This window comes from Notamacropus eugenii, chromosome 6, assembly GCF_028372415.1.
Source record: "Notamacropus eugenii isolate mMacEug1 chromosome 6, mMacEug1.pri_v2, whole genome shotgun sequence".
Taxonomy (NCBI): domain Eukaryota; kingdom Metazoa; phylum Chordata; class Mammalia; order Diprotodontia; family Macropodidae; genus Notamacropus; species Notamacropus eugenii.
In genome coordinates, this window is record NC_092877.1 from 14,887,410 (window position 1) to 14,910,578 (window position 23,169).

At 46.8% G+C, this 23,169-nt stretch overlaps 1 protein-coding gene across 5 annotated transcripts in view; it reads right to left on the bottom strand.

Annotated features, from left to right (window-relative positions):
* Window positions 1-1,596: 1,596 nt before the first annotated feature.
* PRR5L (proline rich 5 like) overlaps window positions 1,597-23,169 on the bottom strand; it is a 110,211-nt gene continuing 88,638 nt past the window's right edge. For all 5 annotated transcript variants that reach the window (XM_072619120.1, XM_072619122.1, XM_072619121.1 and 2 more), the window contains 3 exons: window positions 16,760-16,900; window positions 11,719-11,848; window positions 1,597-4,940 (listed from right to left, as the gene is read on the bottom strand). In XM_072619120.1, the coding sequence (XP_072475221.1) occupies window positions 4,552-4,940; window positions 11,719-11,848; window positions 16,760-16,900 (660 nt within the window). In that variant the 3' untranslated portion in view covers window positions 1,597-4,551. The remainder of the gene's footprint in view (window positions 4,941-11,718; window positions 11,849-16,759; window positions 16,901-23,169) is intronic.

Sequence of the window (23,169 nt, forward strand, 5' to 3'; positions counted from 1 at the left end):
GCCCAGATGATCTCATCCTAATCCCCCTCATTGTCCATACAGCCCTCATTACCAGCTCATGGTGCCTCTGGGTGTAAAGACCAGAATCTCCCCTATGACTCTTGGTATGTGCAGAACAACTACTGGCCACAGAACTCCAGTGGCCAATGTAGAGCTAAAAGAACTTGAACCTCTTTCCTGGAAGTGGGGTCAGCAACTTGGAACTACCTTGCTTTTTCCTCTCCTTTGCCTTGAGCCCTTTGGAGAAAGAGCCATGGTTGAAAGGCACTGGGGTGGGAATGGGGGCCACTGATGGGGGCTCCATGGCCTCAGCACGTTGCTATCCACACAAGTGGCAGCTCAGTGCCAGTGGAGTTGACGAATGGCATTTAATTATTTTCAAAGAGGAATCGGCATCCTAATTACAGCTGCCAGCCTGCACTAATGAAGCGCTGGTGCCAACTGGCAGGAGCTCTTGGGGGAACTCCATCTGTCTTGTTTTCCTGCTGCCCCACCTTTTCCTCAAAGATTCTAATAATGCCCTGACATGGGAACCTGTAGATGGGCAGGTGGGTCAAGAACTTCCCTGGCAGCCAAGGTAAGCTAGCAGGGACTTGCTCAGAAAGAGGAACTAGACCACAGGTATTTGCATAATTTTCCTTTACAGATGTTTTACTGAGGACATTTAGGCATTAGTGACAGAGCTGGCCTTGGAGTCAGACAGACTGGAGTACAAATTCTGCCTCACACACTTCCTAGGAGTGTGACCCCAGGCCAAACATTTCTCCTATAGAGACCTCACTTTCCTCATCTGTAAAATAAGACATCCACTAGGCATGGCCAGAGATACAAAGGCAAAAGTAAAAAAGGTTCTACCCTCAAAGAAATTCTACAGAATAATCTTCCTTCTGCAAGGTGACTAGATGGCACCAGCCCGGTGCAACCTCAAGACCTTCCTCAAAACTAGAGAAAGAGCACCAAAATGACTTCATAGAACTCCCCAATTCAAAGTTGGAAGGAACCTCAAATCTCATCTTTTATTTTTTTAGGCAGTCGGGGTTAAATAACTTGCCCAGGGTCACACAGGTAGTGTTGAAGACTGAATTTGAACTCAGGTCCTGCTAACTCAGATGCTCTATCCACTGAGCCACCCCTAATTTTCTTTTTAAACAAAGATAACCAGCCTTTGGAAGGTCACAGGGTAGGAAGGAGCAGTGCCAGGTATCCAACAGGTTTTCTGAGCTAAATCCAGTTGTCCTTCTAACAAGGGGAAAACGTTCCCTGGGCAAATGTGATCATCAGAATAGCTCAAGCACTCAAGACCAAACACATTCCTTTCCATTGGCCAGACCTGATTTCTCAGGAGTTCCTTCCGGTGTTTTCCTCAGCTCAGTGAACAATCTGTGCTTCCCTGGGAAATAGTCCTTCCCCACCCAACCTAGGGTGGCAAAGGAAAACTCGGAGAGAGTGTGTTCCCTAACCTAGAAACAGGAACAACAGGAAGAGGGACCCCGAAGGAAAAACCAAGAACAAGCAGGCAGGATGGCTGGGGTGCCAACAGACCTGCTGTGCCTGAGACAAGAGACAACAATGAAAGAACGCTGGCGAGGAACAGGATCCGAAATACAAAATGGTGTTTATTGAATCTACTTGGGGATCACAACAAACAGACAACTTGAAAGACTTTTGGCTCCCGGGCCTGGACTTTATAGTTGTTTTGGCTTCTGTCGACAATAGGAAAATTCTAGCAAATACAGTGGGAGTGGTCTCTCATTCCATCATGGAGAAACTGACAGTCATCCCACTAAGGATATCATTCCTGCTACGAGACTGAAGGCTAACCTATCTACAATACATGAGCACATCTTTAACGTACACAGAATGACACACATATAATTTTATATAATATAGTATAGCGATATATTATATATAATTATATACATGTATAGTTTGAGGGTAAAGTCCTCCAACTAGCTCATACCCATCAGCAAATAGGATTTGGTGGACTGTTTCCTTGTGAACACTTCCGTTCATAACCTAATGGCTTATGGATGTAACCGATGGCTTTTTCTTTCACACCACGGCTTTGTTTGTGTGTATTTTAACAGATCCTTCGCCTTAATAATTAAAAAGTACATTATAGCACAATTCCAGGGTGAATGTATTTGACTTTTGTTTGATGCGTAAACAATGCTGCGGGCAGCAACCATCAGTTAAATGTACCAAAAAACAGAAGGGTTCTCAGAGGCACAATTTATTACTTTTCTGACTGCGAGTGGGTACTGCTCAGTTTACAAAGCCTAACCAGGTCACAAACACAGATTTTGTTTGCAAAAACCTTTCCTTTGAGTTCTCAAAGATTTCACTCAGAAAATTTATCTTTCATTACAAAGATGGATAGAAGGAAAAAAAAGTGACTGACATGAAAGGGGTGGGTTGGGCTGAATGACTCGAGGTCTCCTCACAGTCTAAGAGTCACTAAAAACATCATTTTAAATTAAGCAATTTTTAACCAACAGTTTCTAAATGACAACAAAGTTACACGGCAGAGAAAGCGTATAAATCATTGCATTTCCTCGATGCCATCAGCCGATGACAGAGGTGATGTACAGGGCCTCCACCTCAGGAGATCCTTTCTTCCCCGCTGGTGGCTCTAACCACCTCCCCCTGGCTTGATGTCCACATGAAGCCAGGTCTGCTTGTGTTTCTACTATTTTTTTTAAAAAAATGCTTTCAACAGACTGGCAAGAGCCAAGCAAGCTTCTGGTGGGGCAAGGGAAGATCATGCCATCTGAGGGGGTTTTGGACAGGGCAACACATTTAGCGAAAGGGGAGAAGGCAGGTGGGGGTTTGCAGGTAATAGAGATGCCTTAATGATGGAAATATTACAAGACTAGTAACTCACATCCACACAATGCTCTTCTCCTAAATGGGGAACAACAGCTGGTCTGCCAGTCTAACAACTTCGGGTGTCCACCGGAAGTGGATGCTTTTCCTGACCCACGGAGAATGAGTTTCTCCCTTTTCTGTCTCCTCTCTCCTACAAAGGGTGAAATATTAACCCATAAGGCAAGGTGGCAACCCTCCCCCCAATGTCTCCTGGCCTAGCCTTTCATCAGTGTGGAGAAACTCTCAGGGTAGAAATGTCTTTAGATGCAGATTGGCAACTCATCTTGGACAACTGTCAATGAAAAGTTCAAGTGATCTGCCCATCATCAAAAGCTAGGATGTATCCAAGATGGGACTTCCTGACTCCAGGACCAGCCTTTCATCCACAAGACCTGAGGGGATACGGGGAGATGGGGTAGGGATCGTGCCTCGTAAGCTACTAAAACAGCACCCAGAGGCTCCCTTTAATTTGAAGAGCCATGGCTTCTGTAGGTCTCACTGCCCCTAAAATACTCTTGCAGTCACTAGTTGTAGGGAAGGTAAGGAGAGGAGGTGGTGTATTCTTTCCAGTTTGAAGACATTAGATGAAAAGTGCAAGATTCTACGTGCAAACCTTTGCAAACAAATAAACAAAACAACTTTTCTTTAATGAACTATACACAAGTTTAAAAATTCAAGTCAATTCCAGGAATAGTCTAACAGTTGTCAGGCAGTCATTTTCACTCAAAATGGGAAAAAAGGTCAGTGTCTGAATTAAGAAGGTAAAGACCTTGGTCTCTCTCTCCGTCTCACTCACATACTCATACACACACACATAACACACACACACACACACACACACACGTTTTTTGTATTGACAAGGGTTCCCAAGGAGAAACTATTTGGGTCCCACAGTCCCAGTCCCAGCACCCTTCTTGACTGGATTTGAAATACTACCCACATAAACTCCATCCTGCCCCACTTTGGGGGGGTAACTCTTACTTTACATATGAAACACACAAAACAAGATGCTCCAGATTCAAAGCATTCCTAGGATGCCATCCTTTCATTTGGAATCTTGAGGATTAAGGGTCTTCTCATCTTCCCCGTTCCCAACACAGGAGGTAAGTTAACTGTCTCCTTCCTCCTCCTCTTTATGTTTCCCATCATCCTTTGCTTCAAAAGCAACCAGAAAGATCACTCTAAGGAAAATGTACCTGTTGGTACAGTCAATCAAGTGACCAAGGTCCACTCAACCACCCTCTGCTAGAATAATGCCACACATATTGAGAAATACCCCTGGCAGCCCAGGAGAATTCACTGTTGAAGGGAACTGCCTTGGGATGGTTAGAAGAGGCTGCCTGGGCCAGAGGATTAGAATCCAGAGACTCAGGCCAGGAGGTGCTTGGAATTGGACCTTCAAGATATTAGGTAATGGCTGGTCCAAATAGGGAGGACAAGGGTCAGAAGGGGATGCAGAGGCAGTATCCCCAAAGAGAAGTGAAGGTCCTGGTATCTGGATGTGACCTCAAGGATAGAATTAAAGCCAGCTTGCTTCCAAAATCTCCATGGTCAGTGAAATAAAGAAATGTTCCTTAGATGGAAGGATAAGCATTCTGATTTTCTGGTGTAATCTCTGGCCACTGAGAAATGCTTGCCTAGGGGTTCTCCTCCTGGGACACCTTCCTTGCCAAGGGGAGCGGCTCAGCTGAGAGATGTACAGCTGAGCTCCCCATGCTCCTGAACATCTGCCACCCCCTCCTCGAGTTCCTCGGGGTTGTCTACGATGTTGGGCTCACTGGAGCACTGCCGGTGGGGAGGAAAGCTGGGTGGGAGGAGCAGGCATTTGTCACTGCCATCAGCCTCTTCCCCCATGCTAGAGTGCATCATGGTGGCCATGGCAAGCAGCTGGATGTCTGAGTGGGCATTGGCCACAGTATGGCGGCGGATGCTGCCGCACTTTTCCAGGTATGCCTCCCCCTCTTGTTCCGTCAGGGGAGTCAAGGCCATCTCGTGGAGAGGTCGGGGGGTCACTGCTGCCTGCGAGTAGTTCAGGACAGTCACCTTAGGGCGGGCCCGAGAATGTCGGCGTGCTGGAGGAGAAAAAGAAGAGGTGTCATTGCAGAAGGTGGGGGTCCCTGCCTTACGGGGTCTTTCAGTAGAAGTTCAGCTTCTTGAGAACAAGACTGTACTCTTTGTGTCTCTTCAGTATAATGCCTGGCACACAGCAGGTGCTTAATAAATGTTTGGTGGATGAATACTGAATTAAAGAGCCTCCTGTGTTGAGGGTATGTGGAATTCAGGAACGAATCTGAGGATCCAACAATTGTGGTTTCTCTTCCAACTCTAGGATACAGTTACTATCATTCCTCTTCTGGCAACATGGTATAGTGAAAATAGTAATAATGATAATAGCTAACATTTATATGATACCCACTACATGCCAGGGGCTTAATAAATATGACTTCATTTGATTCTCACAACAACCCTGGGCGGGAAGTACTTTTATTCCCATTATATATATGAGGAAACTGAGGCAAACAGGTTAAGTGACTTGTCCAGGGTCACACGGCTAATTAGAATCCGAAGCTAGATCTGAACTCAGGTCTTGACTTTCACTGACTACCCATGATGCCACCTACCTGCCTAGGAAAGAGAAGAGGGTAACAGCTTTGGAACTGAGATGAGTTCAAATCTTGTCTCAGGCCATTCTGTTACTATCTGTTCCCCTCCTGGTGGTCTCAGTTTTTTCATCTCTACAATGGGAGGGCTGGATGAAGTGATCTCAAAGTAGAAGACCTCTAAACCTACATTACTGAGGATGTTGACTGCCCTCAGGTGGAAGGCCCACCCAGCTGTCTTCATGCTTTGAGACTCTTCTGTCACTCTGCTGTCAAAGGAGGCACATGGCCTTGGAATGAATCAGGGGGCCTGGGTTCAAATCCTGCCACGGATGCCTACTTGCTCCCTACCCCAGACAAGTCTTTGTAACCTTTCGTTCCTTTTCCACATGTCAGGATTTCAAATATTTCAGGTAAAATACCCTGGTTTTGGTCAATGGCTCTTCATGGCATGGGCCTAGCATCATCATGGCTGCCCTGCTATGGAGTCCCTCCTGCTCAGCAATGAATATTCTACCTATCACATGGCCCCTAGATCCAAGCACAATATTCCACACTGGAGTTTTTCCCTAGTGCATGGAGCTCTGGACTTGGGAGCCAAGAGGACCTGGGTTTGAATCCGGCCTCAGACAACTACTGGCTGCGTGTGTCTGGGCCATAGGAGCATCGTATATAAAATGAGGGGAGTGGATACGAAGGCCTCTAAGGAACCTTCCAGCTTGAAGTCTACAACCCTACGACCCTGCCAGTCACAGAGGCAGCCTAAGCTTCCATCCTAGGTTGGCCAACCTATCACACTACTGACTCATGCTGAATTGGCAATTTCAAAAAACACAAAACACCCCAGATCTTCCTCAGGCAAACTACTGTCTGACCACATCCCTGCCTCTTGTACTTGTGAAATTAGTTTTTTCTAAACCTAAAATTTGCATTTAGCATCATTAAATTTTACCTTGAGCTCAAGCCTGTTTTAGACTGTCAAGAGCTTTGTATCCTATCTCCGGCATGGAAGGCATGGCCCTTTTCATTCCACCTTCCTTCTCTCTCAGCCTCTGAGAGCAACAGGGGCTGGAGTGCATGTAGCTCAAGTTTGCATTTCTCCCCCGTATCAGAGACCCTCCCAACTCAACCAACACAGGCTATATGTTGGCTAAATATCCATTTACAGGCACTTAACATGGGAGGGGGTGGTACACGCCTCTGCTTACAGAGGGGATGATCTGTGCTGGTTCCTATGACTGAGTCTGAGAGAGTCTGGACACATCTCAAGCTATGGAATCACACGCTTAGGGCCAGGGAGGGCCCTTAGAGATCATGGAGTTGTTCTCCCTCTTCCCATCCCAAGAAAAAAACTGAGAGCCAGAAAAATGTAGCAACTGAGCCAAGTCAACACTGGCAGTAAGTAGCAGAATCTAGATTTGAATACAGGCCCTCTGATTCCAAAATCATACTCACTGAACCACATTTTCTTAATTTGCTTCAAAGCTCCTTCCAAATCATCTTCTGCAAGAGGGCCTTTCCTGATGCCCCTCCTAATGATCTTCATTTAGAGGTTTATTTTTTACATACTTCCATGAATGTGTTATCTCCCTTGACAGAATATAAGCTCCTTAAGAGCATGGATGTTTCTGTTTTTGTCTGTGAATCTTGTGTGGGGAACAGACACTGAACTTACAATTAGGAAGACTTGAGTTTAAATCCAGCCTCAGACACTTAGTAGCTGTACCACCCTGAACAAGTCACTTAACTGCTGTTTGCTTCAGTTTCCTCCTCTGTAGACTGGGGATAATAACAGCACCTACCTCCCTGGGTTGGTGTGAGGATCGAGTGATATGATAATTGTACAGTGCTTACTTAGCAAAATGCCTGGCACCTAGCAGATGCGATATAATTGGGAGCTACTAATTAACCTATCGGAGTCTGTTTCTGGACTCAATGATCACTAAAATCCCTTCCAGTTCTAAACCTATGATCTCAGGAGCCCAAGAGTCACTTAAGTGAATGACTGACTGGTCCGCTCAAACTCTGGTCTTCAATCACTTTTCCTTGAGGAAAGGTGCTATGTACATGTCATTAATTATCGTTACTATATTAGCATCATAGATTATAGATTTAGAGATGGAAAGGGGCTCTGGGACCACCTAGTCCAAAGACCTCATTTTAAAGCTGAAATAACTAAGTCCGAGGGAGGTTAAGGGACTTGTCCAAGGTCACACAGTCACTGACACCATCATCCTGGTGTTGGCATGTTTCCCATATGTTCTTTGGGTCTACACTATTTTGTGTTTTTTTAAATTTTTTCTCCATTTATTTTCCATTTTTTCCCTCCCAATTCTTTTCCCCCCTGCCTTTCTGGGGCTCTGGGCTCTTTATAAACAAAACTCCAGCTTATGTGGATGAGATAGAAGGAAGAAAAGCCCTGAGCCAGGTCTGTGCTATGCCTAGATGCCAGAGCGCCCATTGGATATCAGTTCATTTCTGCTCTCCCCCTCTTCCTCTCCTCTCTACAAAAAGGAGCCTAGGATGCTTCAGGAGAGACCAGGTCTGAGTGGCTGATGTGTCCCCCTGTGTCCCTAGCGCTCTCTCCTTAACAAGCATCCAAAATGGAAGGGCCACTGGCCCAAGGTGCCTGCTTGTGCCCCCTTTGCTCTGCTTATACCTGCTTCCAGACCACTTCTCACCCCTTTCCCACAGGGCCTCCCTCCAACCCTCCCACCCCAGATGCCCTGCTGGGTTTGGGAATTAATTACACCACACTGGGTCCAAAATTCCAGGGCATTTGAAAGGCCCAGAGAAGAGGGCGCGATCCAAGGATAGGTTCCTCATTCCCTTTGTGGAGGACTCAGGGTTCCCAGGCCTTTGATCTCCTAGCCTCAATGGCTCCTCTCCACAGGGCTGGGTTGGGGACAATGCCGCCTTTGTCAGGGCTCTCACCAATCCCATAGTGGGGCATTCCTTTCCAGTCACTATTTCTGGTAGGTAGAGACAAATGGACTGCTTGTCATATAAAAAAAAATGTCATCGTATCTGGATGGAGCTGCTTTCCTTTAAAAGAAAAATACCCAGCCAGCCATCAGGAAAGACAATGGAGGGGAACGGGTACATGGGGCTTTTGTGAAGGAGAAATGGAGCTTAGGGCGCCTGGATTTGCGGGTGGGAATCTCTACAACGAAGCTAAGGGAGAGAGCCAGAGTTTCAAGGATTTCAAAGTGACTCAGAGAAACTTTTTTTGTCTTTTCCTCCCCTATTTTAAAAATGGAAAGAAGTGCCTTTGAACTGAGAGCTGGGGGACTGCTTCTCCATCCTGGCTCTGTCACTGATGACCTCTGAGCAAGTCACTTTCTCTCTCGGTGACTCTATTTCCTCATCTGTAAAATAAGAGGCCTGGACTAAATGCTTTCCAGCTCCAGAGCCACGATCTCCAAAGATGGTAAAGGGCTTCCTTTCTTCTCCACTCCATTCCCCGGAAACAGTCACAGCTGACCAAGGGCAGGGGACACACACATCGCCTGGGCCACCCTGCTGAGCAGGGCTTATTGTGTCCCTTTGAAACCCTTAGGTCTCACTTCAAAGTGGGCACTGAGCCACTGGCAAGAGGAAAAACTCCACAGACCAAAGGACTGAGAGCCAGAGGGGCCTAGCAGGCTCTCTATTCTAATTCCCACATTTTACAGATGAGGAAACTGAGGCCCACTGAGGTTTTTTTACTGATTTGCCTAAGGTCATATCTACCTATGCAAGGCTGTTTGTTCCAACCTCCACACTTTGTTGAAATGGAAACTGATGTGGATCTAGAAACAGGCCCAGCGAGGTTATGCAGCAGAACTAGATATTCAAAACTAGGCTCTTGAGAGTTAAGACATTCCCTCTGGTTTATGTAGTCATCAAAATACTGGGTCACATCCACAAGCAATGTATGAGAACAGGTCCCAGGGGAAGCTCTACATTGTGTGGGGCAGCTCACAGAACTCTGGCCTTTGAGTCAGGAAGACCTGATCATTGGTGACCTTGGGTGAGTCACTTAACTCCATCTGCCTCAGTTCCCTCAACTGTAAAATGGGGATCATAATAGCGTCTACCTTAAAGGGTGCTTGTAAGGATCTGATGAGATATAATACTTATCAAATGCTTTGTAAAGCACTCTGTAAATGCTAATTATTTTTATTAATAAAATGTTAATTACTACATGTTTTTAGCTAATGTGTTGGTGAAGGCCTCTCATCCCTACTACGTTGACTTCTTTTTTTAAGAAGCACATTCTTAGTGCCATGTTTTCTTTTTTACATTGCCTACCTTTCCCCTGCACCCCTCCTCCTCCATCCTCCCAGAGGAATTTTTTCATTACCTTCTAAGCTAGAGGTTCTTAACCTCAGGTCCATGAATTTTAAAAAAAAGTTTGATAACTATTTCAAAATGATTAATTTACTTTGTAATTCTACATATTTTATTATTTCATTCATTTAAAATTATCATTGTGAGAAGGTACCCATAGGTTTCACCAGACTGCCCAAGGAGTCCACGCCACAAAGAATGTTAAGAACCCCTGTTCTAAATGGACTCTTGTCTTTAGCAACACACAAATGATGAAGAAATCCCTCCCATGTCCTCAGGCTATTAAAACTATACAAGTGCTTTGACCACTACCTACCACAGAAGCCTCTCTGGAAACCCACCCCTCCCAACTTGGATGGACCAGTAGTAACAAGCCCGAGGCCCAGCCAACATGGTGGTTGATCCCGTTGAGGCCAGGCCAGCAAGGATCTGAAGAAGACAGAGCAGCTAGCTACTCTCTTGAAGTGCCTGTCTGGGCACAGACTGACTGCACCACGAAACCTGGAGCAAGCCAGGGCCTGGCATCTTGTCGTCTGTGGTTATGGTGGTCAAGTAAGGAGGTGTCTCCAGAGGAACATGAATCAGACTGTGAAAACTGTCAAGGACGGGTCCTGCCTACCTCTGATAAAAGAGGCCTAAAGGACAACAACTTCCTCCTGAGTCTGGGGCAGAGGCTGCATTCCCCTTCTCCACCCTACTACCTTTCCCATGCCCACTCCTTTACAACATCTGAGCATAGCAGAGATAACACAGAATCAGAATTCCACCCTTGTTACTTTTAAGGTCATCTGTGCACAGCCTTGGGCAGGTGGCTTCATTTTCCTGGGCCTCTGGTTTCCTCCTTTTAAAAACAATGGGGTTGGACTCAGTGGCCCATAAGAACACTGGGAGCTTTAGATCTATAGTCCTGTGTCCTTTGACCTTTGTCTCCAGTTCTAGTGATTGCTGACATCCTCCTCTCTGAGTCCTTTACTTATAGATAAGGTTAGAAATAGGCTCCACCATTTCCTAATCACCTTGGCTGGTGCAGTGAGCTCCTATCTATGCCCATTTTCAAGACTACTCTCACTGAAGACCAAAGAATATCAGATTCAGAGCTGGAGAGAAGAAAACAGAAGCCTCCAGAAGTTTCAGATCTGACAAAATCCACACACTTGAGAAGCCACCCCAGGTCTTCAGATTACAAATCCAGGCTTTAAAAGGGGACTGTAAACCACCAGAGAGTCCCCTCAGAGCTCATCTGGCCCAGATGGGACCTGAGCAGGAATTCCTTTAACAATGTCCTTGTCATCCAGCCTCTTTTATGGATGGGAAGCCCAATACCTGAGATCAGTGCTGCCCATCTCATTCTGGGGCAGGACTACTTGTTTACTTATATGCGGTTGAAATCTGCCTCTCAAGAATTTTGCTCCTCTTTCTCCTAGTTTTGTCCTCTGGGGATAAGCAGAAGAAAACTAAGTCCAAACACAGAAACTTTAACAAGCACTATGAAAGAGGAGGTCAGCAATGTTGGATGAATATTATGGGGTGGAACAGCCAAGGCAGAGAGAGCATCCCAGTGCTTGATACTGGGAACCTAAGCACCCAGGCCAAGGCCAAGATCAAAGCCAATGGTCAAGCTGCCAATAAGACACACACAGTGCCATAGCTCTGCCATCAGTCCCTGGGGAAGAATTCCTTTAGTCTCACGCCCTGTGACACAGCTCAGGAAGAATGAGTGACTGCTCTGAGCCAGACTTGGGATGGATCCGCTCCCAGCAGTAGCACTGTGACCATACCCACCTCCCCTTTCTAACCCAGCGCACCTCCAACCATCAGAATCTCTGGGCCACTCCCACCCGGGACCTACCTCAACACTATCACCCCACACACACACCAAGGAGGATGGCTCCAGCAGCCAGGGAGCTGCACCCCTTACCCAGTGCACAAGCAGCACTCGAGAAGACTCGGTCCCCACTGCCGGTGCCAAGGAAGGGAGACACAACCCGTTTCACCAACTCCTCCAGCTGCAGGTAGCCCTCGCTGGGACCTGTGGGCTCATGGACACTCTGGAAAACAACACCCAAAGCAAGCAAAAGTTAAGCAGAGCTCAGCCAGCCGGTCAGAGGCAGCCACATTTGTATAGCTGTGGAAAATGTGGCTGGGGGAGGGAAAGTAATTCATTCTCATCACAAAGCAAGACTCTGGAGGACCAGGAAACAGAAACTAAGTCCTCCCAGTCAGCTTTCTCTGACTTTAATTCAAGTCAATAGGCATTTTAAAGCACCTACTCTGTGCAAAGTGCTGTGGGAGGTGATGGGAATACCAGCACCTCAATCCCAGCCCCCCAACAACCACCAGCATCACTGCTTCCATTACCATTAGGCATTTGTAGAATGCTTTAAAAGCTGGCAAAGCTTTTACACTCTCTTTTACACCTTTTATGCCCTCACTTTATACACATTACATCAGCTGAGCCCTAAAACAAGCCACTGGAGACCAGTGGCATTGACCCCATTATTGACAGAGGAGGAGGAAGAAGCTGTGAGTGGTTTGTTCGTCCACTGTCACAATCAAAGCTAAAGGGGGAATCTGATCCCAAGGTGAGCTCCCATTTACCACATCATGCTGTCTCTCCAGTCAATTAACAGGCACTTAGTAATCGCTGAGTGTATGAAAGGCAACATGCTGAGATCTGGTAATACAGACAAAAGCCCATGAGGAGCTTATACTCTAATGGGGAGCCAGGAGGAACATGACTACATGTACGTATATGTGTATGTACAAGACACATACAAAGACAATAATGAGACTGAAGGGACCTAAAGGCCAGCTGGTTCAACTCCTGCGTTTTACAGATAAGGAAACTAAGTCCATGATCAGGAAAATGGCCTTTCAAGGTCATGCAGCTACTAGAAAAGGGTAGGGACAAAGAGTATGTGGCAAGGCCAATGAGGGAAGGAGAGCACAAGGGGAAAAGGGGGGGAGCGAGAAGGAGAAAGACAAAAGGGAAATTATGGGATAGTGTGAGAAGTCCCAGAAACATAAATACTATCCCCAAGATGGTGACATTACTAAAGATATGACCTTGGACAAGTCTCTGCGCTTCGGTTCCCTTCGCTGTAATTCTGAGGTTGGTGAACTAGATCTCTAAATTCCCATCTGTTGTTAAACCTATAATCCTATAACAAAACCTATAATGATGGCAATAATAATGATAGTCCTTTTAAGTTCAGAAATCACTTTATATCCTTTATCTTTCCGGGGCCCTCACCAGAACCCTGTGGTCATTTTAATGCTCATATTCATCTAATGATTCAAGAACTTTCCTCCTATCCTTGTGAGGTAGGAAAAGCAAGCATTATGATCCCCATTTTATAGATGGAGAAACTGAGGCTCAGAGTGGTTAATGAACTGCCTGGGGTCACACAGGTGGTAAGTACCAGAGTCTAGATGTAAATCCAAGTCCAGGACTTTGTGCTGGGCAGCCGGAGGGAAACCAGCCAGCCAGCAGGCAACTAGCAGGCTCAATTCAAGGGTCCCTTTCCACATTCTCTCCCCATCCCATCCCATCCCATCCCATCCCTTCCTCTTCTATCTATTTTGGATATACTTAAGTACATAACATGCGGTTTCCTCTGAGAGAAGGTAAGCTCCTGAGGGCAGGGCTGTTTCACTTTTCTCTATTACCAGCGCCCAGCACAGAGCCTGGCACATGTAAACATTCCATAAACGTTTGTTGATGGATGTCCAAGTAGATAAAGCTCCATAGTTTGAACGAGGGATAGGCCTTGTTCTGGCCCCAGGGTCCATGATTAAAAGCTCTGGTCTAGGCTGTAAAAAGACCAACTCAGACTTTCTAGAGTGAAACTTTTGCTACCATCAGGACTCCCCTTAAATAGAACTAACTTCTTGGAACATAGGGAGTTTCCTGTCCCCAGAGGTCTTCAAACAGAGGCTAGATGACCCCACCTTGGGGATGCTGGGGGTGGTGGGTGCTCGCCCAGCACTCAGCTGCCGGTTTCACCAGACAGCCTCCAAGGCCAGTTTTTGCCGCTCCTTGAGTCACCCTCCCAAGGGACTCATCGAGTGGGGGAGGAGAGAGGCCTCATCTTCTCAGGTGCTACTCAGGAGAGCACTTTCAACCACAAAACCACCTTGGCTGGTTTTCAGGCCCAGGAATCGCTTTCAGTCACTTTTACTGCCTTTGTTATTTCTAAAATGGCTTTCCCCTTCATCAGCAGCTGTTGCCCTTACCCCTAGCCTACACAGAAACCTTACGGAAAAGAAATGCTCAATGATCTGAAAGGAGAAACCAGAGAGAGGAGCCAGAGCTGAGGCTGGGAAAGTGTCAGCTAGCCCTGGAGGGGGCTGCCCCTGCTCTGTGGCCTCCCAGGGTGGAAAGGCCCTCCTCTCCAGTGGCTTCACTTCTTGGAAACACCTCAGAGTGCCAGGAACAGGCCACCGGCCCCATTAGGCCTCTCCCTGGTCACAGCGAGACTGGAAGGCCAAGGGCTGGAGACGCTGGAGCTGACAGGGCCCATGGAGACCTGCAAAGTCCAAGCATCTGCTGTGATAGAAAAGGAGGGAGGGAGGGCTTCTCTGAAAGGGAGCTAGGGGTGGTGGTGGGCTCTGAGCTCAGGGGGAGGCTGGGGTAGCAATGAGGATGATGATGAGGCAATACACTGTAGAGTGCTGTGCACACAGTCTGGCACACAGTAGGTGCTCTATGAATATTAGCTTTTACGAATATTAATAACAATTACCAGGATTTATATAGCACTTCAAGGCTTGAAATATGCTACCTGCAACCCTGGGAGGTAGGTGCTCTTGTCCTCCCCACTGGACTGAGAGATCTTTCTATCAGTGGAACCTCCAGAGCATGTCACAGTGTGGGGCATGTAGTAGGAGCTTAATAAATGTTTATTGGATTTTACAGATGAAGAGACAGAGGGTGGCACAGCTAAGTAAGCATGGTGTGCGGCACACAGTAGGTACTTAATGTATATGGAATAAATGAGGGGCAGCACTGGATAGAGAGAGAGGTCTGGAGTCAGAAACACCTGAATTCCAATCCAGCCTCAGACACTTAGTAGCTGTGTGACTCTGTTTGTCTCAGTTTCCTCATCTGTAAAAGGAGCTGGAGAAGGAAATGGCAAACCCTCCAGTATCTTTGCCAAAAAGACCCTAAATGGGTCACAGAGTTTTCGACCAGACTGAAACAAATCAACAAGCAAAATGAACTCGCATCTCCCTGGTTCCAGCACTTACCCACTGCTCTTTGTAACTGCCTAAGAAAGAGAGGGCAAGCTTAGGCCCAGAAGGAAGGGATAGCCCCCAAGGCTGGCTGCACTTGTCATCCAACGACTCCATTTTAGGAGGGAGACGGGGCTGCTGGAGGGCTTCTAGATCAAGCCCCCTGGAAACAAGAAGACTAAAGGGGGTGGTAAGTCAGTGTCTGAAGGGCCGACGTGTGGAGATTAGCCTTGTTCCACTTGGCATCACAGGAAAGAACTACGAGCAGCAGGTGAGAGGTGGAAAGAAGTGGGGTTAGTCTTGGCCTAAGGCCATGATCCCAAAATGACAGAGTTCCCCTTCATCTGTGGTCTTCCAAGCAAGGCTGGAGGACACTTTGTCATTTAGATACAAGAGTAGATGGTCTTCGAGGTCCTTTCCTACTATGAAGAGAGGGGGGGTGAGTGTGTGTGTGTGTGTGTGTGTGTGTGTGTGTGTCTGTCTGTATGTGTCTGTGTGTGTGTGTCAAAAGGGGTGTATGTGTGTGTGTCTGTCTGTCTGTATGTGTCTGTGTCTGTGTGTGCCTGTGTGTGTGTCTCAAAAGACTCGCCCAAGGTCACAGATATAGTAAGCTGAAAAGCTGGGATTGGAACCTGGTCCTCTGACTCCCCGAAGCCAACCCTGTCCAAACAGCTTTTCAGCAGATGACTGAGCCCACTGGGAACAGGCTCACACTTTCACCTATTGATCCAGGAAATATGGACACCCCCTCCCCTACTCCCTAGGAAAAGAGATTGTAAAGACCCTGACAACCAACTCTAGACTACTCATAGCCATTTTTCAAGCCATTCAGAAAGGGAGGGGGAGCTTGCTTGGCAGGAAAGCCTAGAAGAAGAACAGTGGTGAGAGGGACCAAGGACACCAACGTCTCTGAGAGGTACCCAGTGATCAAGCTGGGGCTCCTGTGGGGAGGCCCGCCCCCCTGGAAAATACAGAACCTTCTTGTTCTGTCGTGATTTAATCTCCTTCCAAGGAGACAAGGAATGACCTATTATCCCTGTCTTTTAATGCAAAGGGAAATGGGGAGCAGAGAAGTCCCCAATCCTCCTGGTCTATCCCTGGAGAGCACAAGACTCATGGCACAGTGGTGAAGGTACTTGGAGAGGCTTGGGCTGAAATCCTTCCTCAGATACTTGCTAAGCTGTTTGACCCTGAGCAAGTCACTCCATCTCCATCTGCCTCCATTTCCTCTTCTATAAAATGAAGGGTTTGGATTCAGTGTCTTCCAAGGTCCCTTGTAGCCCGAGATTTGAGAGTCTTTGACTTATGACCTTCTAAACTTTATTTCTGAATCCACTGAGGTAAGGATTCTCATATCTGTACTTTTTATCTCTTTCAGCACTATAGAGCACAAATGCTCTCTGCACAGAGTAGGTGCTTAAACAACATTTATTGGGCTAGGAGAAAGTGCTTAATTGGGTGGAATAACAGACTGGTATTTAAATACAGCACAAAAACAACACTGATTATGTCCAAGTGCCTGGCACCATGCTCAACAATGATAAGAGACACAGAATCCCAGAATTCCTGAGCTGGAAGTATCTCCAGCCTAGCCCAGCTCATATGTGAATGAGAACATGGAGAGGTCAAAGTGACTTCTGAGCTAGCAAGTGGTCCAGGGAGGCCACCCTGCTTCCTTGCCTAGACCCTGCCACTCCGGGCCCGGATGGCACACATAGACCCACCTGGAGAATGAGCAGCATCTGGACAATGGATGACGGGACCTTGGTCTGTCCCACAGGAAGCATCTCCTCCAGCTTTACTTTTAGGAGAACCAGGTCCCGAAAGCCCAACAGGGCAATTTGACGGATTGTCAGCTCCTGACCCTGGAGAAGAGAGGGAACCAGAAAGGCAAGAAGGTAAACCTTCACCAAAAAAAGGAAATCTTCCACAGCCAATGTGCAACTCTCCTGTACTCCATCCCTGGCCAGTCCAATCCATCCCACCTCACTGGATCCCATGTACCTCCACTCTGTTTTCCTCCTTCCTTCTCTGTGACAACCCACTCCTCTCCATCCTCATCCAATCTCCCCCATCCCCTCCTACTCCTTTCCAATTCACTCCAATCCATTCCAGAAGTCCTTATTAAGGACTAGTTAGCTGTCCACCCTCAGGGACCATCAGAACTGGTGTGTAATGGAGAGAATGATGGGACAAGCAGCTGCTGTCAAGGTGGTCAGGCAGGCAGAAGACAGACAGGTGGGAGAAGGGAAGGGAAAGTGACCCCAAACAGAACACAGAGGAAGAGCTGGGGGTCACAGTGGAAAGAGTGTTGGGCTGGGAGTCAGGGGACCCACATTCAAGTCTCTTCGCTGCCCCTGATTCCTGTGGTAACTAAGCAAGTTTTTTTTTTCCCCCATTTCTGTGAGCCTCTCTTTCACTTAAAATGCCTAGAGAGATGACCTAGAATGTCCTTCGGGGCTCTAGATCCATGATTCCAAGACCTCTGAGGTCCCTTCCAGCCCTAAATCTGTGACCCTGAGAAAACCAGGGAACATGGTCCCTACTGATGGCCAGAAGTACTGCTCCCTAAGCTCCTTTCCCTGACGAATGGGCCGGGTCACATTCCCTCTATGACACAGGAGTAGGGTTTCCCCAAGAAGATCCTGGACATTAGGCTATCACAGAAGAGAAGCTCTGACTCAGGCCAAAAGGGATCTGGGTGATGTTTGGGTGACCTTACCAATCTGGCAGGGGCAGGGAGAGGGTGGCACAGTTGCTGAGTCAGGGAAAATGAGGAAGAGGACCTGTCATTAAAGTTCACCTCACCTATCTTCATGACTCCCCTCCCTCCCTCCCAAAACCAAACCAGAGCTTCAGAATCAAAGAATGTTCAAGTCGAAAGGAACCTCAGTGATCCTCTGGTCTGATCCCTTCAATGCTCATATGAGGAAACTAAGGCACAGAGAGGAGAAATGATTTGTACAGTATCACAGCAGATCCAGCCTTCAAACCCAGGTTGAAATGCGAGGTGCCACCTAGAAATCAGAAGTGGTTCTATCTTCTCCAAGCTGGCTGTGGTTTAAGGAAGCATTTTACATCCTATAACTGCTTGGCAGTCTGGGAAGCGCCACCATCTTCTCTCAGCTCTGAGCACCTTTGCCTTGGTCAGGTCAAGTGACACTTCCTTTGGGCAGCCACCTCATCACCTGGGCTGGGAGAATCTCTCTCTTCTCCAAGTGCTTAAGAGCCCTCAATACCTTCTCCATCATGTGGTCCTTCCTATTGGTCTACTCCTGATTACTGGTGTGCTTCAGAGACTCATGGAATCTCAAAGGTGGAAAGCCTCAGGGGCACCAGAATCCAGGCCCTAACCTCTATGACATCCCTGACAGGTTTTGCATGAAGACCTCCAAAGAAGGGGAACTCACTGCTTCCCAGACACCCAATTCCCTCTAGGAGGGCTCTCACTGGTAGGAGGTCTAACTTTGCTTCCTTATAATTGCCTTCATTAAAGGCCTGATTTGTTCTTGTCTAGGTTGGACACTGAGAACTGCTGCTACTGTTCATTTGTGCCCAATGCTTCATGGCTCCTTTTTGGGTTTCCTTGGCAGAGATACTGGAGGAGTTTGCCATTTCCTTCTCTGGCTCAATTTGCAGATGAGGAAACTGAGGCAAACAGGGTAAAGTGACTTGCCCAGAGTCACAGAGTCAGTGAGTGTCTGATGCCAAATCTGAACTCATGAAAATGAGCCTTCTTGACTCCAGGCCTGATGCTACATGCACTGTGCCACCTAGGTGCCCAAGCTGAGGACATGACGAAGTGCTATGCCCTCAATGATCTTACATTCATGTAGGGGTTGGGGAGAGAGAAGTAAATGCAAAATAAATACAAGAGGCGGTGGCCCTAACAACTTGGGGAATCAGCAAAAGTCTCTTCAAGGAGGTAGACATTGAGCCAAGCTTTAAAGAGAGATGGGGGTTCCAAGGTGAGGAGGGAAAGCATTCCAGATAGGAGAGACGCACTTACTGGGCAAGGGCAGAGAGGCAGGAGAAAGCATACGGAGGAAGTCGAGCAGTCCAACCTCTACCTACTTATCAGGGAATAAGCCTGATGCCTCTTCCAGGTGACCCTAGAAGCTTCCGGAGGGCAGGACCCTAATATTCCTGATATGCACGACTCATGAAACTCAGTATACAGCAGGTGCTTCACTGACACCCACCCATCTCCATGTTAAAAAAGAAAGAAGAGCTCTTGCATGCCCACAGCTCAGATCAAACTTAAAACCTGGCAGGGTACAACAGTGGCAAAGAGAAGGTCCCCACTCTGGGAGCCAGAACATGGCCAGTGAAGGGGCCTCTTTGTACGAGACCCCAGCTGGAAGGCGTCAAGAGATTTTAAAAGAAGGAAAATTCTTTTCATTGTTTAGTTTTTCACTTGGTTCTGAGGAAACTAATCTATATGCTACCTCACCCTAAACCTCTCCTGGGGAGATCAGATGTTATCACAAAACCCCAAGAATTCTTACCACACAGAACAACGCTTTGTGCGCAGTAGATAAGGCAGGTGGGGGGGTTATCTGTGTAGATGCCAGGGGAAGGCATTAGTAATAAAAACCGTTATTATAATTCATAATCGCACTTAGGTAATTATGGATAATGACAACGATTATAACTCACAGAAATACGTTTGTACATTCTGACATAGTTTTTACCATCACAAAGAACTTTCCGAACACCATGACTGACTTGGAGGCCTGGAAGTATGTTTGGAGACGATCCAGCCCAAATCCGTCATTTTACAGATGAAGAAACTGTGGCCAGAGAGTGAGACTTGCCCCAGGACATACCAATAATATGGCATAGTGGATATCAGCTCTGGGAACCTGAAAGTCCAAGGGATCCCAGGGCCAACTTCAGTGTGTACCCCTCACAGAGGTACTGGTTGTGGTTCAAGCTAGAGATGAAACATGAGGCTTACAGAAATGGGAGAAGAAGAAGGAAGTAGAGATGCTGTCGAACTCTATTAGGTTCTCAGCAAAAATAATAGTGGGAAAAGAAGAAAGAAAGGCAAGAGAACAGAGTTCTTGGATCCCCTGGGTCTGGCGATGTGCAAATGATCGCGAAAGCCTAGGATTTCTGAATGATGTCACCAGAATTCCATGCTAGAACCTCAATTCGGTTCTTTCTTTGGGGATCTTTTCACAGAAGCAACTATTGGAAAGTGGCATATTTCATATCTCGTTAGTACTCCAAAGAACTGGCACAGGGTCCTGGGATCACAGACTGAGAGCCAGTAGGAATTTTAGAGGCCACCCCTTTGTGTTTCAGCTGAGGAAACTGAGACTGGGAGAGGGTTATGAGACTAAGGTCACCAAGGGAGCGACAGAGATGGCATCTGATGCCAGATCCTCTGACTTAAAAGCTAATGTGCTTTCCACACGACCAAACTGAAGTCCAGAGAATGAAGGGACTGGTCCAAGATGGCACTGTGGGTTTGGAGCCAAGCTAGAACTCGAACCCAGGTCTCTTGGTGTTCTTTTCTTCCACTTGCATTTGCAGAGCTTAGCCCAGTTTCTAAAACATGGTCAGCACTTAAATTCTTGCTGACTTGGGCTGACTTCTCAACATGCCAAATTTTTCTTGAACACAGCATTTAAGATAGAGTAGATACTTAATGATATGATGAATTGGCCTGTCTTACAAGCATATGTGAAACGTTGATTTGACTCAGTGTTATTTTTCTGGATTATCTTCTTGTTAACCAGATAATCTCATTGTAGGATCTGGCAGTTTTTTGGTGCATTTCTCTTGGTGGGGGGTCCCAGACCTGTGATTTTATCACTGTGAAAACTTCCTCCTTGGATAAAGATCAGCAAGTTATCTGTATTCCAGTTCTGGAGGCTGGCCTGGATCACAGGATTACAGAAGGGGATTTGGAGGGGACCTCAGTAGCTATCAAGTCCAACCCACTCATTCTACTAGAGAGGAGGCTGAAGCCCAGAGTGGCTGAGTGATTTGTTCAAGGTTTCATGGGTAGCAAGCAAAAAAAGAATTCGAACCCAAGTCTTCTGACCTCAGAACCAGAGCTCTTTGAGAGCTCAAACGATCTTCTCAGTCACACCACCAGGCTATGTCGAGGGACAACCTGAGCCCAGGTATTCCTCACTTCCAAGGTCCCCGCTGTGCCACATTACTTCTGGCATCCTGGGGGATCTGGCTGGTTCCTGTTATTTCCTGCTGCTGGGTTCCTGGAACCACCTAGTTTTCTTCATATGTTTTAGGATGGGCATGAATGGTTACAGTCTTTGACCTATAAAAAGGTTAAAGTGTTGCCTTTAGGGCTTCAGGGGTCCATGTTAAATATTACATTTATGGTTTTTTTGAAGACCTAAGATTTATTAAAAGATGGAGGAGGATACAAAATTGTGTCCCGTGTCTCCAGTGTTTGCTGAACCTGAGGGGTGCCATCATATCCAGTATTCCACACCATGAATCCTGCTGTGGCAGAAGGTTTGGCTGTAAGGACCCACTCTCCCTTACACCCTCCCCCATCCACCTTGATTCCCCAGAGGCAAGAAGGCTTTAACTTTGACTCTTTTTCTGCAGGAAAACTCTGGTCTTGGGTTTTGCTATGGAATCGTTTTATAGTAGGGCGGGAGCACCCAGCTCATGCAACATGACCTCTAAACTAGTTAATTATTCGTTCCTTGGAAGATTATTGCAGCCCTTCTGAGGAGCACCCAGCCATGGGAAGAAATCTCATGCTAAGCTAGGAACAGCTTTCAAAAAAATGCCATAAAGAGTCATCAAATCATCAAATCCCTCCAGGGTTTTAGGCTCCTTTCTTATTAAAAAAAAACAAACCCAAAACACATAAATGTCTCTCTTACCCAAAGGACACTCCAGTATCTCCTGGTTAGGCATGAGAAAAGATAAAGAGCAAATGTTTTTATTAAATACACATGAGATTTTAATGATGAGGATCGTAGACCGAGTTGGAAGGGACCTCAGAACCCTAGTCATCTGACTCTCTCATGTCACTGAGGAGGAAACAGGCCCAAAAGAAAGGAGATGGTCTGTGCCTGAGGCAGAGTTCAAGTCCAGGCATTCCTAACTCTGCATCAAGCAGGATGTCAGCCACCCCATCCTGCCCACAAAGGAACAGCCCTGGCTCAGAGAAATGGAGCAATGCTTATTATCATATCACGCAGTAGTGAACAATATAGCGGGGACTCAAACCCGCCTCCTACAATTCCAAGGCCCATGCTCTTTCCCAGGGCACTGACTTTACTGCAGGTTTACAGAATCACAGTTCTAAAACTGCAGAGGGCCTCGAAGGTCATCTAGCTCACATTCTCATTATAGAGGTACCCAGGTGGGGCTCAGTAGATAGAGTGCTGGTCCTGAGTCCCGAGTTCAAATCTGGCCTCAAACACTCACTAGCTCTGCGACTCTGAGCAAGTCATTCAACCTCAACCTGCCTCAGTTTTCTCATCTGTAAAATGGAGATAATAAGGGTACTATCTCCCAGGGTTGTTTTGAGGATGAAATAGGATATGTGTAGAGTGTTTTACATGCCCAGCACTACACAAATGCTAGCTATTATAGAGAAAGAAACTGAGCCCCAGGGAGGTTAAATAAATATGGTTACCCAGGCAGCAACAGTCAGAGCAGGGATTGGACTCCACGGCCAGGACTCTTTCCATTATACTGATGAGTGTGTAAGCATTGATAAAGTACTTTCCTTGAAAGCAGCCCTGTGGGGGAGCTTCAACAGGCATTCCCTCATGACACTGTAGAGTCAGAGCTGTGAGGGGCTCTAGGAGTCACTGTGTCCCACTGCCTTCATCTTACAGAGGAGGAAAGTGACACGTCTCTCCACTGATGCCGAGAAAAAGCCCTTTCTCCAAGTAACTTCCACACACATTTATAAAGTGTCCCCCCGGTGCTAGGCACTGGAGATTCCCAAATCTCAAAATGGGAGAACTGGTCTTCAAGGACCTTCCATTGTACTTGACATAGGGAATCAATATATGTCAATATATGAATATGAATAAATAAACACAAAGTAATTCAAGAGATCAAAGTAATATGAGACAGCAAGGCACAGTGGACAGGAGGCCAGACCTGGAGTTAAGGAAGGCCTAGGTTT